Here is a 12,671-nt window from a genome sequence, read left to right on the forward strand (position 1 = left end):
TTTGAAAAGGGAGAATAAATCTGCTAATTATGTTTAAGTTGCGTCGCTTGGTTTCAGCATTTTATTTCTTCTTTAAAAAGGGGGACTGTGAATGCAACACACAGTGTGTATAAATGAGATGCTAAATGAGGAGGATCACCTCCTCACTTTGTGTCTTTCCACTGTTTCAGCCCGGAGGCGTTTCAGCTCTTCAAGCCACCAGTTTTTTCTTGTGTATTTTATGTTTTTGAACAGTAAAAAAAGGTCATTTTTAAGAGCTCGCTGTCAGTGTATTCAGAGGCTGCTGGTCCCATTTAAAGCAGCGTGTGTGTGTGTGTTTGCTCCCGTCGGTGCAGACTGCAGTGTGTCGTGGTCGAGCTGGTCGGCTGGGTCCCTGCCGCTGCCGCTGGGAGACTTCCTGGGCTTCTGGGGCGGCTCTGAAGGATGACCGCTGCACGGCTCGCTGCTGAATCCCGGTGAACGAACGGCGTCTCATGTCCAAACGGCGGAAGGATGGCTCATGGCAAAGTGACCATCACGGTGGACGAGTACAGCTCCAACCCCACGCAGGCCTTTACACACTACAACATCAACCAGAGCCGCTTCCAACCTCCACACGTCCACATGTGAGTGCACGTCTCACACACACACACACACACACACACACACACACACACACACACTGTGGATCACCTGCCATGAGCTAGTAAACTACATTTTTCTCCCCGCCAAAATAAATTATGTGCTTTTCATTAAATGTGCAGCTTTTAAAGATGCACTCATTCAAGTCTTTTTTTATCTTGATTTTATTTATTTTGTAATTAGTTTTTTTCACATTTAATTTTTTTTATGTTTTCTTTTAAACTCATTCCTGAAGAATCCAGAATGGAGCCTGAGAGGGGAAATAAGAGGAAATTAAGACATTTTTAGCTGCAGCAGGAGGCCAATCAGGATCCAGCTTGATGCAGAGTCTTTGCTTATGCTTTGATTTAATTGGCTTGAGCTCAGAGAGTGTACGGTGGCCAGCGAGGACAAACTTTCAGAGTGCAGAAGCTGCTCAGGCTGTGCTGTGGTGAAGATTTCTGTTGAAGTTCGTCCGGTGAGCCGCGTGGTTTGAACCACGAGGTCAAACGGCGAACGCTTCACACACGTTTGACTCAAAGCTTTTCTGACTCAGGAGTTTTTTTTCCTGCCCGCCGCGTGTTGCGGACGGCTCGCCGCCGTTCCTCGCGGTCACCCCGAGACTGTTATCATCTGTGCCATGTTGTCGTTGCGGTGCATGAACGCTTTGTCCGCATTAGGGCGCTCTCCTTATTTATTTATCAGACCAGTTACTTAGCGCAGCTCTTGTCTGATGCGGTTACTCTCGGCCTCTCATTAGTGGGTCGGAGCGCTGCGACCTGTCAGCCCTCGCCACGCACACACTCGTCACAGCGCTGTGTGTTTCACGTGTGGACGGATACTAACACAGAGCTGCATGTTTGTGCTTTGTGTCTTCTCCTAATTACAGCTGTTTGGAGCTTTTCCAAAGGGTTTGTGACTGACTGTTGGTTGCGGTTTCATGCTTGAGACTTTTTCTGTTTGCTGTGAAAAGTTGGGAATGATTCAGGCTTTATTTTTCTCTTTGATTGAACTTTGTGCTCTGCCGGGTAATTATAATTTTTGGAGAAACGTCTGCACACACTCCTGCTGCCTTGTCAGTTTCTCTTTGACATTTTCTGTATTACAAGTGCAACAAATAGATTAAATATCTCACCAAAATAATTAAATCTGAAGCATGTCGGTGGTGATTTTACGCTTCCAAACAAACAGCTTTAATTTAAGTTTGAGACAGTCACGCACACACCGAACAGGCATTGATGTGAGGAAATGGAGCCCATGCTAACACCACGCGCCGACTACATGAGTGCCATTTATAGTCTGTCATAGACAAATTTGGAAGCTGTTAAAACAACGCTGCAATCCTGAACTCCTGACACATAATAAGAGTGAAAAACTCTGCTGTTGAACTCGTTAGAAAGGGAAAACGGTCACTTCACAGATTGTCAAATTAGCTTAAAAAACACGCACAATTCACTCATGATTGTACAGAACAGAGCTGCCAGATTAGCTCTTTGCTAACGTGTGTGAGCTGAACGTCCCGGCCAACTGTGGAGCTGAATTAAAACAAAGTTCTTTGTTTTTCACGCGAGCTGTCATGTGGAATAATACAGCACACTTCTTCTTCTGTGCAAAACCAGCACGTGCCTGTTTTTGTCATGTTTATACGGCACGACAGGTGAATTCTGCCTACCTGACAGCACCTGGTGCTTCTCTGAGGAGCCTCTTCAGCCTGAGCCTGCTTCCTAACATCAACTTCAAAAAAAACATTTAAGCACGAGATGATTAATCTATCATAGATGTTATTGATGTTAGAGTTTTTTTTAATATTGGGTTCTGTTGTTTGTTGTTTTAAATTAGTTTCCTGACGTTTATGTGTGGCTTATCCTGCATTTTTTAGTCTTATTAATTAATATTTTTTGTTGTTGCTGTGTTAACGAGGACCTCAGGAAGACAACTGACCGCTTTGTAGGAGCGAATGAGGCCCAAATAAAGCATAAACTACTATGAGTTTAAAACTCAGAAAACAGCAGCCGTTTGCATATTTTTTCCAATAAATCCCTAAATCTAAATGGAGTAACACCAGTTGAGCTGCTGCATCTCTTGGTGCATAATTACATTTATCTGTGATCTCACTGAAAATGAAGATAAAAGCTAATGTTAAATGAATAAATCCGAATCAAACGTGGAGTTCTGTAGTTAAATTGGCATTAATGGACGTCAGGTCGGAGACGCTGTGAAGTTGCTCGGGTGTGTTACCTCGAGGCGGACGTGAAGTGGCGTCTGCTTCGAGTTGAGCCAGTGGCGGCCGTCTGGGCCGGCGTGAGATCATGCAGATGCATAAACGTAATGAAGGAGACATCTTCAGACAAAGTTCAGCAGCTTAAAATCTGCAGGCTGAGAGCAACAACATCTGGCGAACAAGTTGTTTTTATTTTGTTTACTTCAAACACTCAGATTCCTGCAGTTCTGTCCGGATAATCACGCTCATGTAAACAGGATTATTTTGTGGAGATGATCAAATTATGGCCTCGTGTAAACAGCCAAACGTGACTCCTACCTTCCTCCCGGTGCTTCACGTTATTGTGCCACTGTGTTGTTTTGGGATTTTTTGGGCCACGAGCAGAGCTGTCGGCACGACGAGCGTCGATGAATGTGGAAGAGGAGACGAGGTCACCGAGCAGTTTGTGTTACGTCAGTCCATTTTAATGGTTGACAAAGACGGCGATAAATCAGGCCAAATGCTTCAATATGAATCAAGGTTAACACATGCCAGACAGCGCAGGAGTCGCCGGAGCAGCTTCTGGTTTGTTGTTTGAAGAGGCTGCCTCAATTTTCCCTGTTTGACAAGGCAAATAATAGATGGTACAAACGATATTTTCAGGCTTTAAAACACGACCTCCGCAAGCCAAGGTTGCGTTTTTGCTGAAATTTCTCCGTTTTTTTGTGATTATTTCGTGCTTCGTGATCGGCATTGACAGGTTTTGTTTTCAGCTCCCTGTAAAGTCTCGGTGTGGCTCATCTCGGCCTTTTATTCCGTTGGCCATAAGCAAAACTCAGCCGGAGAAGCAGCAGAGAAACCTGACATGAAATCTCTTCGCCTGTGTTCGAGAGGAAAACCCTGAAAACGCTTCTAAAAGTGGATCTGTCATCTGGAGACGGTTTAGTTTTAGTCCAGAAAGACCAGAGCAGATTGTTGATGATGTTTGCCTTGTAAAAAGGAAGCGGTTTATTAGGTGTGTTTAGTAAAAAACGATGCATTCAGGGTCCTGCGGCAGCGGAAAAGCTAACGCTGATGTATGTTTAAGCTGCAGAAACGCTGTTAAACTTGGAGCAAATAATAAAACCATTTAAATAATCAGTGCAATCACTCGCTGCCCGTGTTCGGCAGCCCTGCTGGTTTTTCCACTTTCACTGCGGCGGTTTTTGGAGGTGAAGCCCCCGTAGGAAGGGGATGTGTCGAAGCCGTGGGGCCTCTCAGCAGATATGTGTTTGGATAAATACATTAGGCTGTTTCCTGGCCTCCACAGAGCCTGCAGTGTTTTACCCTGCCATTCTTAAACTCAGACTGGGAACCCCGGGATCACACACACACACACACACACACACACACACACACACTCACACACACACTATGAGCCCATCCCCCCGCTACGTTTAAGTGCTTATAGAATACACGCTCTGTTCTGGGAAAGTAAAGGCTTGTTTAGCTTTGAGAGATAATGATCCGACTTGCTCGGGGGTTCTCGCTCACTGCATCCACAGTGTTTGGGCATAAATAAAGTTGTTGCTTCTCTGAAAGCCAAAAAAAAAGAAAAAAAAAAGTTCGGGGGGGTTGCCTGCCTTTTGAAATACAATCCCCGCTCTAATGCGCCCCAACCCAAACGACAGAATATTTAGATTTCTGTGATGGAGCACAGCAGCGGCTTTTGTGTGGCGTGTAAGGCATCGCCGTCTGAACCGCATATGAAAACATGCGTTTAGAGCGTGCACACGCCCATGTGCACGTGCACAGGCTCAGGAACGTGGCCTCGGAGTGGGCTTTGACTCGGGGGGTCTCTGTCTGTGAGCGAGCGAGCGGCAGGCTCGGCCCGGCCCTGTTTGCGCCTGGTTTATTTTTCTGCGCCGTCTGTGTTTTTTTTTTTTTTTTCTGCCCCCTCATCGTCGTCTCGTGAAATGAAATGCTCAGCAACTTGGAACATATGCTTCGAGTTGGGACGCTAATGGCTTCAAATCCAATTTGAGCAGGATCTGGGCCAGACTGCGACACAGAAGCAGACAGACAGACGGACGGTGAGCTGAAAGCAGAGGGGCCTTAAGTCGAGTGAGAACTTATAGAATTTAAGAAATGAAGAAATCTTAACGTGTGACATCATATGCATTATTTGGACATACTGGAGTCATATTCTCAGAGCTTCAGAACATCAGTTTCCTCTTATGATTTAATCCCAGCGAGGCTGCAGCTGGTGATTATTGTCAATATCAATATCGAGGTGGATTTTTAAAGGCCCGTTCGCAGCAGGAAAAAGATGATGGCTGATTAATGAAGCTCTGTAAAAAAAAAGTTATTAATGCATTTAATCTCTAACTGAACATCAAACTGCCTGATTTTTATTGTTTGAGCTCTTATTTTCCCTCAAAGTCGGCAATGAGGAAACAACCTTATCGTGCTCATAATGTACGAGTAAAGCTGAATTTAATTGAAATATAAATCAGGTGCATAATGACGTTACCTTGACTTCATGGACGGATCAGCTGGAGGATCTGCAGCCACATAGCTTTAAAACATCCTGTCAAATCGGCCTCTTATCAGTTACTCGGTTGATAGTTTTCTCGATTGATCTCTCACAGACGTCTTCAGATTTTGTCCTGCAAATCTCAAAGACGTTCAGTTTACAGTGACGGAGGACAGATTCTCGTGTTTGAGAATTGTTGGCATATTATTGTTAATTGATTATTTAAGTGCAAATCTTAATAGAGATGAAGGTTGTTAAGTATTTCAGTTGTTCAGACAGCTGCTTAAATGAAATATTGTTGAAATTATGAAGAAAATGGCTACATGAGTTGATCCAAAGCCTAAATAACGTGGAGCTAAGAAGTGCACCGCGTCAGATCGTTCACTGGGGATTAAAATCTGATGTTTGACGCTTTCGAAGAGTTTCATTCTCACTGATGATGCGTTAGTTTATGTGCTGATGCCAAAGCAAACCTTATTACAGGAGGAATACAGACATGTTTTTCTCTAACAGACCCTCAGAATAATTTGTTTAATTTTGTCTTAACGCAAAGCGGCTACAACTTTGGCTAAATAAATACTGATGATTTAAATCTGATGAAATAATAAATAACACTCAGAGGTTTTCTGTACTTGGCTGAAGAGCGGCCTGATTCAAAGGAATTAAACACTAAATGGAGAAAGTATTCGCCCACATAAATGGTTTGAGGAAGAAGAGTGCTGCAAGGATGACGTGTTTTTGTAGGCCAACGCTAAGTTAGCATCAGCCCGGTTCCCTCGACAAGAGGCCAATTGGATTTTCCACTGGATTTTAGATTTTCCTGGAAAATAAGCTTTTTGTTCATCAAGATAATCTTCATAAATGTGTGAATGCAGCTGCCAGAAGTTAAACGCTAACGTGAGGAGCATAACTTTAGCATCACCACCGCTAAGCCCCCTGCTACACGATGACTATGAACTGATAAATCTACAAGTTGGAAACTTTGAATCAGGGTCACTTGCAGGAGCGTAAACACAGCGAGGCTGTAAAGGCGAACGAGCGAGTAGATGTTCCCGAAAACCTCCGTGGTCTCATTTAGCCACTTGTTAGCAACCGACTTTTATAAGACCCGTGAAAGCTTCAGAATTCGTAAGTGGGTTATTAATTATTATTTATTATTATTACTCTTTAAGCTTGGGCTGTTGTTGTTATTTCATTCATCTCACCAAAAGTGTATTAAAAAAAACCGCACCAATTTGGAGACGAGGGAGCAGGAGGTGCAGCGACGCTAACTCATTTCAGGCTTTTAGGACTCTGTGGTGACAAAGCAAAGAGCCTTTTCCTTTTTGGACACAGAACAGTGTGAAAACTACTGACCAATACAATGTGGACACCCAGCAGCCAATCACAAATGAGCATTTCCCAAGCCTCACTTGTCAGCTCAGAGGTGAAGCTGCGTCCTGAAAACATGGTGAGCTTGTGGAGGACGTTACAATGCTCCTCGTCAGATGCTTGTTTATTCTTTCCAAAGCGTCGTTCCATGAAGACGCCTGAGCTCAGAACATTTCAATGCCGGGAAATGGAAATTCTTTGCCCCCCCCCCCCAAAAATCCACATTTAACAAACTCCTTCTCCTCCAGATGCCTTGTTAATTATTCCCGCCCTCTGAATAATTGAGGAGCTCGTAAGTATGAATCATTTAACTCCGCCGCCTGCATCCACATGCGTGGATATTCTGACACGAGCTGCGAGGAAGCGGCGCAGCAGAACGCGGCCTTCACACCTTTAACGCCTTTATCCCGGTTTTTATTAATGAACTCCTTGAGAGCAGTCCTTGTTTTCTTTGTGCGGCGGGGCCGTGCTGTGAATGTGGGAGTATTCTGCTTTCACAGGACGTGCACGACGAACATCAGCTCGTGACGGATCGGTCCGGCCGAGCCGCTCAGGTGATAATCACACAGGTCGTGTGGCGACCGGACAGGAAGGGACCAATGAACAAGCAAAACCTTGTTTGCACACCAGCAGCGGGGACGATGAAGACCCTCAGGTTATTATGTAATTGTGGGGAAATGTGTGACTTTCAGGCTGAACTGTGGACATTTCTGAGACCCTCGTGCCTTTCCGCTCCCTCCACTTATTTTCTCATTTTGCTAAATATTTTCATCGCAGCCACAAGCGGCGCTCATTTGTCTCGGTTTGGGAGAAACCAGGGGGACAATATTGAATTTAATGTCTGAGCTCAAACATTTGTTTTTACTTTTTTAGCGCAGCGGTTCCCAGAGTAGCAGCAGCCGCAGAGTCAAAAGGTTTGGGCTGTTACTGTTTTACTGTAATTGTCGCAGTATTTTATTAGCTTGTGGTGCAGCTCCAACCTGAAGTCAAACTCGGTCGCGGATCTGCTCTTGTTTGTGGTCGTCTGGGTTTCAGGCAAAGTGTCTCCAGATGACAGATGATCCACTTTTAGGAGCTCGAACATGTTCGGGCTTTTGTTCTCTAACCTTTGTCTGGTCTGTGCTGCTGATTCCCCACACATATTTATGATCTCATCATAATGCTCGATGACTGTTTGGGTGATTGGCCGTTTGCAGTGGAGCCCTCTAAAGCCGAAATCCTCCATTATTGGATGGATTCAAACAGAACAGCTCTGTTAGAAAGTCGGCTTTTTTGGCGGGATGAGTCTGAGAGGGATGAGCTATAACGGACTGTTAGAAATAAAGACTGTTAAATCGACATGTTTCCCTCATCAGCGTAACAAACGTTAAGTTAACTTTCCAGCTGTTGTCATGGGCTGAAAGTGACGTTGGGACGGATACGTCAAGAGCAAAAGAACCTCCTCCCTCAACCAGAAACTGGCCAATAATCAGCTTAAAACCAAGCAGCAGTTCAATCTGTTGATGTTCTACAATCAGAGTTTTTGGGAGCTGAAAACGCCTCAAAAGCCTGAAAATCTGTGGCCATTAATCATTTGTGCATTAAAAAAAAAAAGCTCTTCTAATTAATAGTGCGGCCTCGTGTTTTCCTCTCAATCGGTTTGCAGCCGTCCGGCTCTCGTGAGAACAAAGCGGCGGCCCCATCTCGTGGCCTTTTGTTTCTGTCCGCCCGCCGCCGCTCGCCACCAGGAGTGGAGGGGCTTTTGTAACAGGAGAACCCTTGATTAAGTTCCCTCTCCACCCCTGACCTGCTGCTGGAGCCCGGCGGGTAGCGGCGGTGGAGTTGGTGGTGTTGTGGGGGGGGGGGGGGGGGGGGGGGGTTAAGTGACAGTTGACATTGGACAGGTCTGCTGTTGTGGAGATTGAAGCCCTTTTGATGTCTTTGAGATTTTGGCCTCGGAGCCTCGACGCCTGGCATCGCGGGGCACGATCCGATGATGTCACCTCCCGGTTGACATGAAACGGCGGTAACGCTGCCCGAGCCTGGAACTTCTCAGCCTGACAAGCCCTCCGCTTGTGCAGCTTAAAGCGCGTTTGCCTTTACCAGCAATCAGCGTTCTGTTTATAATACACGTGACTCGTCTCAACGGTGTTTTCATTGGATCTATGGCGACTCCCAAATCCCGCCTTCAGAAATGGAGGTGCATCATTAAATCTCTGCTGCGTTGGGAGTTGTTGTCACTCTGTCGGCCCGAACATTTTCCATCCGAAGCAGCTGTGAGGATTTTAGATTCACCTTGATGAAAAAGAGACAAGGGATGATTTTCATCAAGCTTTCATAATTCAGCTTCATGACGCAGCCGTTTGTGCACGCTGCACAGTCAAAATAATCCTTACCTGAAGCACTAAGAGGAAATTTTACTTTTGTCCTACGAGCCCTTTCCTCTGTTTAACAAAAGAAGCCTCAAAGAGTGTCTAAACACAAGCAGCTGTGCACGAACATGCGAAGAAGATCGTGAGTCTGATGAGACGTTCGCTGCCAGCTTTACACGCTCAGACACACTTTTCAGTAGTGTTGGGGTTCGATGCTCGATCCTAATTGTGTGAGAGTATCCTCTAAAAGCATGATTGTATTTTTGGTGAGTAGTTACACCTGGATGGAAGAAAATATGTCTGCAGGAAGCGCTTGAATAGCCGTCGCTCGATGCCTTAAAGTCTCTCTCCAGGTGAATGCTCCTCCACCAGTTTATTCTCCCAGCGCTCCCCTGCTTGGTGTCTGGCCCCGGGGTCCTCAGCCTCCCTCCCATCAGCCCTGCAGCCAGGTGGACTGTCAGCAGCACAATTAAAGGCTGTGCCGTAATGAAAGGGGCATTAGCAGAAGCAATTTATTTCCCAGCGCAGCGCCGGAAGGTTCCTCCGGTGCTGATATTCCAATGCAGGCTTTGTGTGCCTAACTCTGCCATTATGGGAGGGATGAGGAGGACGCACCCTGCCTGAGCAAATGGAGTAAGGAGGGGCGGCAGCGGCGGTGGGGGCATCAGTCACCGTTCTTTAAAATTAATTCTCACTTGCATGTTTTTTACAGTGTACTCGTGTTTCTTTGCGTTTTTCTCCCCTTTCTGTTTGTACCTGTTTGCGCTCTTGCCCTTTTTCCTGTCGGCTTTTCTTGTTTGCTTGTTCTCGTCTCCCACCTTTGCCTCACTCTCTGCTCCCTGGTGCACCCCCACCCCCGCCACCGCCTCTCCGTTATTCCTGTGTTCATTTTGTTCCTCTGAAGTTTATTGAATTAGCGCAGACGGCTGAAATGCAGAAGATAAGAGAGGCGCTCTCTCTGCTCCTCTCAGAGAAATGGTATTGCACCGTGGATGAGTGAGCGGTGGGTGTGTGTGTGTGTGTGTGTGTGAGTGTGAGTGTGAGTGTGTTGGAGGGGGAGGGGAGCTGATGCAGAGGTTATAGACAGAGGAAATGGGGAGCATTGTGTTTTGATGTTTCTCCTGAAAGAGCGATAAAGACAGCGTGAGCTCAGCTGAACAACAGGAGCTATTTTGTCTCGGGCTCAGCTGTGATTGTCTTTTAAACGTACCAGTCTTTTAGTGTAGTGGACACAAACATAAAATCTTCTCCGACAGTCTTTGCTGGGAAGTTCGACGTTCAAGTACAGCCGTCCACGTACGGCTGCCATGATTTTACTTCTGATCGTCTTTCTGTCAGCGCAGCCTGATGCATTTGAACCACAGTGAAACGTCCTAATTTTGTAATTCTGCATTATGATATTTGGCTAAAATAAATATAAATAAATCAGAAAAGCTGCACATCCTCACATTCATTCTGTGAATCTAATAATTGATTAACTGACAGATTGTTCGAAGCATTAAGAACATTTTTGCTTGTGCTAACTTCAGATTTACTCACAGTAATTTTGTGTTTGCTTCCCAAAATTTCCAGTCTCTGATTGAGATTTGTCAAATCAAATCTGACTTTCATCTCACATCCAGTGATGGTAACCTTTGCTGTATGTGTTGAACGAATATTAAATGTTTATTGATGAATGCACATGAAAGAATGATGGTATTTTGAGGAGTGTAAGTTTGCAGCTGCACACACACACTCCAATAATCATTGCAGATAGAGTGCCATTGATCCCAGCCTCGTGCTCCTGATGGCCTGTAAAGCAGCGAGTCTACGAGTCTTGATCCTGTTTTTCATGTATAGACAGGGCAGCTCTAGTTGATTAGCAGTCTATTTCCCCTTTGACCCCGGACGTTTTAGGTGGCCGCGGCCCCGCTGGTCGCCTTATTGATGAGAAATCATTAGCAGGTCGACTCCGTTAACAATGGAGGAGCAGGAAGGAGGAGGAGGAGCTGGGGGCTAATCCTTGTGCAGCAGGTGGCAGCAGGTAGAGATCCAGACCAGTCTGTGATTGACATGTGTTTCTGTCTGAGACAAGTGGGCAGCTCAGAGGTCGTTGACCCCGTTAAGGACTCGGGTGGGAGGGGGGCCAGAATATTCAACCCAGTCTCAATATGCTGCGGTGCAAGCTTGCTGAGGCTGGTTTTTGTTTTCCTGTTTCCCCATGAAGAAATGGGTTTCCCAGTTTGCTGTGGAAGCGCCTGACTGGTCGTGACCTCAACCCCATTCAGACCCTGGGGGATGAACTGGAGCCAGGCATCGTCATCATGCTCCTGTGGCTAAATGGGAGCAAATCCCTGCAGAAGAGAGGAGGAGCAGCAGATTAATGCCTGTAGTTTTAGGATGATGTATGGAGGCAACGTTCAGCCGTTCACATTCATTCATCCATTATTCATGTGCTTTTGGCCGTGTTGTAGAGCAGGGCTGCAACCAAGTCGTACCTGGAAATTAAAAGGGGCGGACGCTTGGCAGCTGATTGGATAGACCGCCTGTCGATCACAGGCACAGCAGAGCATGAAGTTATCTGTTACAGTGGTGCATAGCAGCCTTTCAGTGGAACAGACACTGTGACGTATGGTAAGAGCTCTTCAGCCGGACAGTTTTTTGGCTGCGCAGCCTGTTTTGGGCGACGTGAAGACTCGGAGGGGGGGTTCAGAACAAACTTGAGGACGTTTTGCAATCAATCACAACGATTATGTGGCTTGCTTAAAGAGCTCGGGGAGACGGAGCGTGACATGAACGGCGACCTTATCTGCTGCGAGTGAAGTGTCGCGTTTGAAGAAGCAAGCCCGGGCTGAACTTTGACCCCGTCGGCTTGTGTGTTTTCCAGAAGGCCACGGAGCCAAGTGCGCTCAGTCAAATTGAATATCCTCCTACAGACGTGAGGGAGCACTCCCCCGTCCCTCCTCCTGCCTCTCCCATGCTGATTTATACTTCCCCTCAATGTTATGTTCCTCTATATGACACATGCAACCAATAACTGCGCACGGGATCAATCCCAGCATCAGCATCTAACTTTTTTGAGAGTCTTGCATTTTAAATGTGCTATTTGTATGATTAATGGGCTTTTTTGATATTACTGCAGACTGTAATGTTAATAATTACACCATAAAATGATATCGAGGGCTTCTTCTAATTCGCATGAAAGCAGCGTAGCATTTGGATGTGAAGCATCGTGTGATGCGAATAAACGGCAGTCTGAGATGTTAAAGCAGAGCAAGCAAAGAGAAAAAGAGCAAACTGGCTCGATATTCAGAGAGAAAACTCGTTCTGGCTCCCAAACGAGGAAGATCTTCTCTTATCTTTGTATTTCGTGATTAAGAGCACAGCAGCGTCTGGCTGGTGGCGGCTTCACGATCACAGTGAAAGTGAACGTGCGGTTGCAGAGATGCATTAGTGCCATCCTGAAATGCAGGAAGATGAACGCGATTAGCCGTCTTGGTTTTGATCAGAGACCTGTAATGCCGCGGTGCTGCAGCAGCCGTAGGTGAGGAGAAGTTAATGCAGCGGGCTTTCTGCGGGATCACAGACGTTTCTTCATCCAGCAGATATTTCTGCAGCCGCAGACCTCGGTTTTGTGTCAGCTCCAATGTCATGG

General features: G+C 46.1%; 1 protein-coding gene across 3 annotated transcripts in view; it reads left to right on the top strand.

The window, feature by feature from the left end:
* The window catches only part of mpped2a (metallophosphoesterase domain containing 2a), a 60,594-nt gene that overhangs the window by 2,204 nt on the left and 45,719 nt on the right, over window positions 1-12,671 (top strand). For all 3 annotated transcript variants that reach the window (XM_070959181.1, XM_070959166.1, XM_070959173.1), the window contains one exon: window positions 336-605. In XM_070959181.1, the coding sequence (XP_070815282.1) occupies window positions 493-605 (113 nt within the window). In that variant the 5' untranslated portion in view covers window positions 336-492. The remainder of the gene's footprint in view (window positions 1-335; window positions 606-12,671) is intronic.

Source organism: Chaetodon trifascialis, chromosome 1, assembly GCF_039877785.1.
Source record: "Chaetodon trifascialis isolate fChaTrf1 chromosome 1, fChaTrf1.hap1, whole genome shotgun sequence".
Classification (NCBI taxonomy): Eukaryota; Metazoa; Chordata; class Actinopteri; order Chaetodontiformes; family Chaetodontidae; genus Chaetodon; species Chaetodon trifascialis.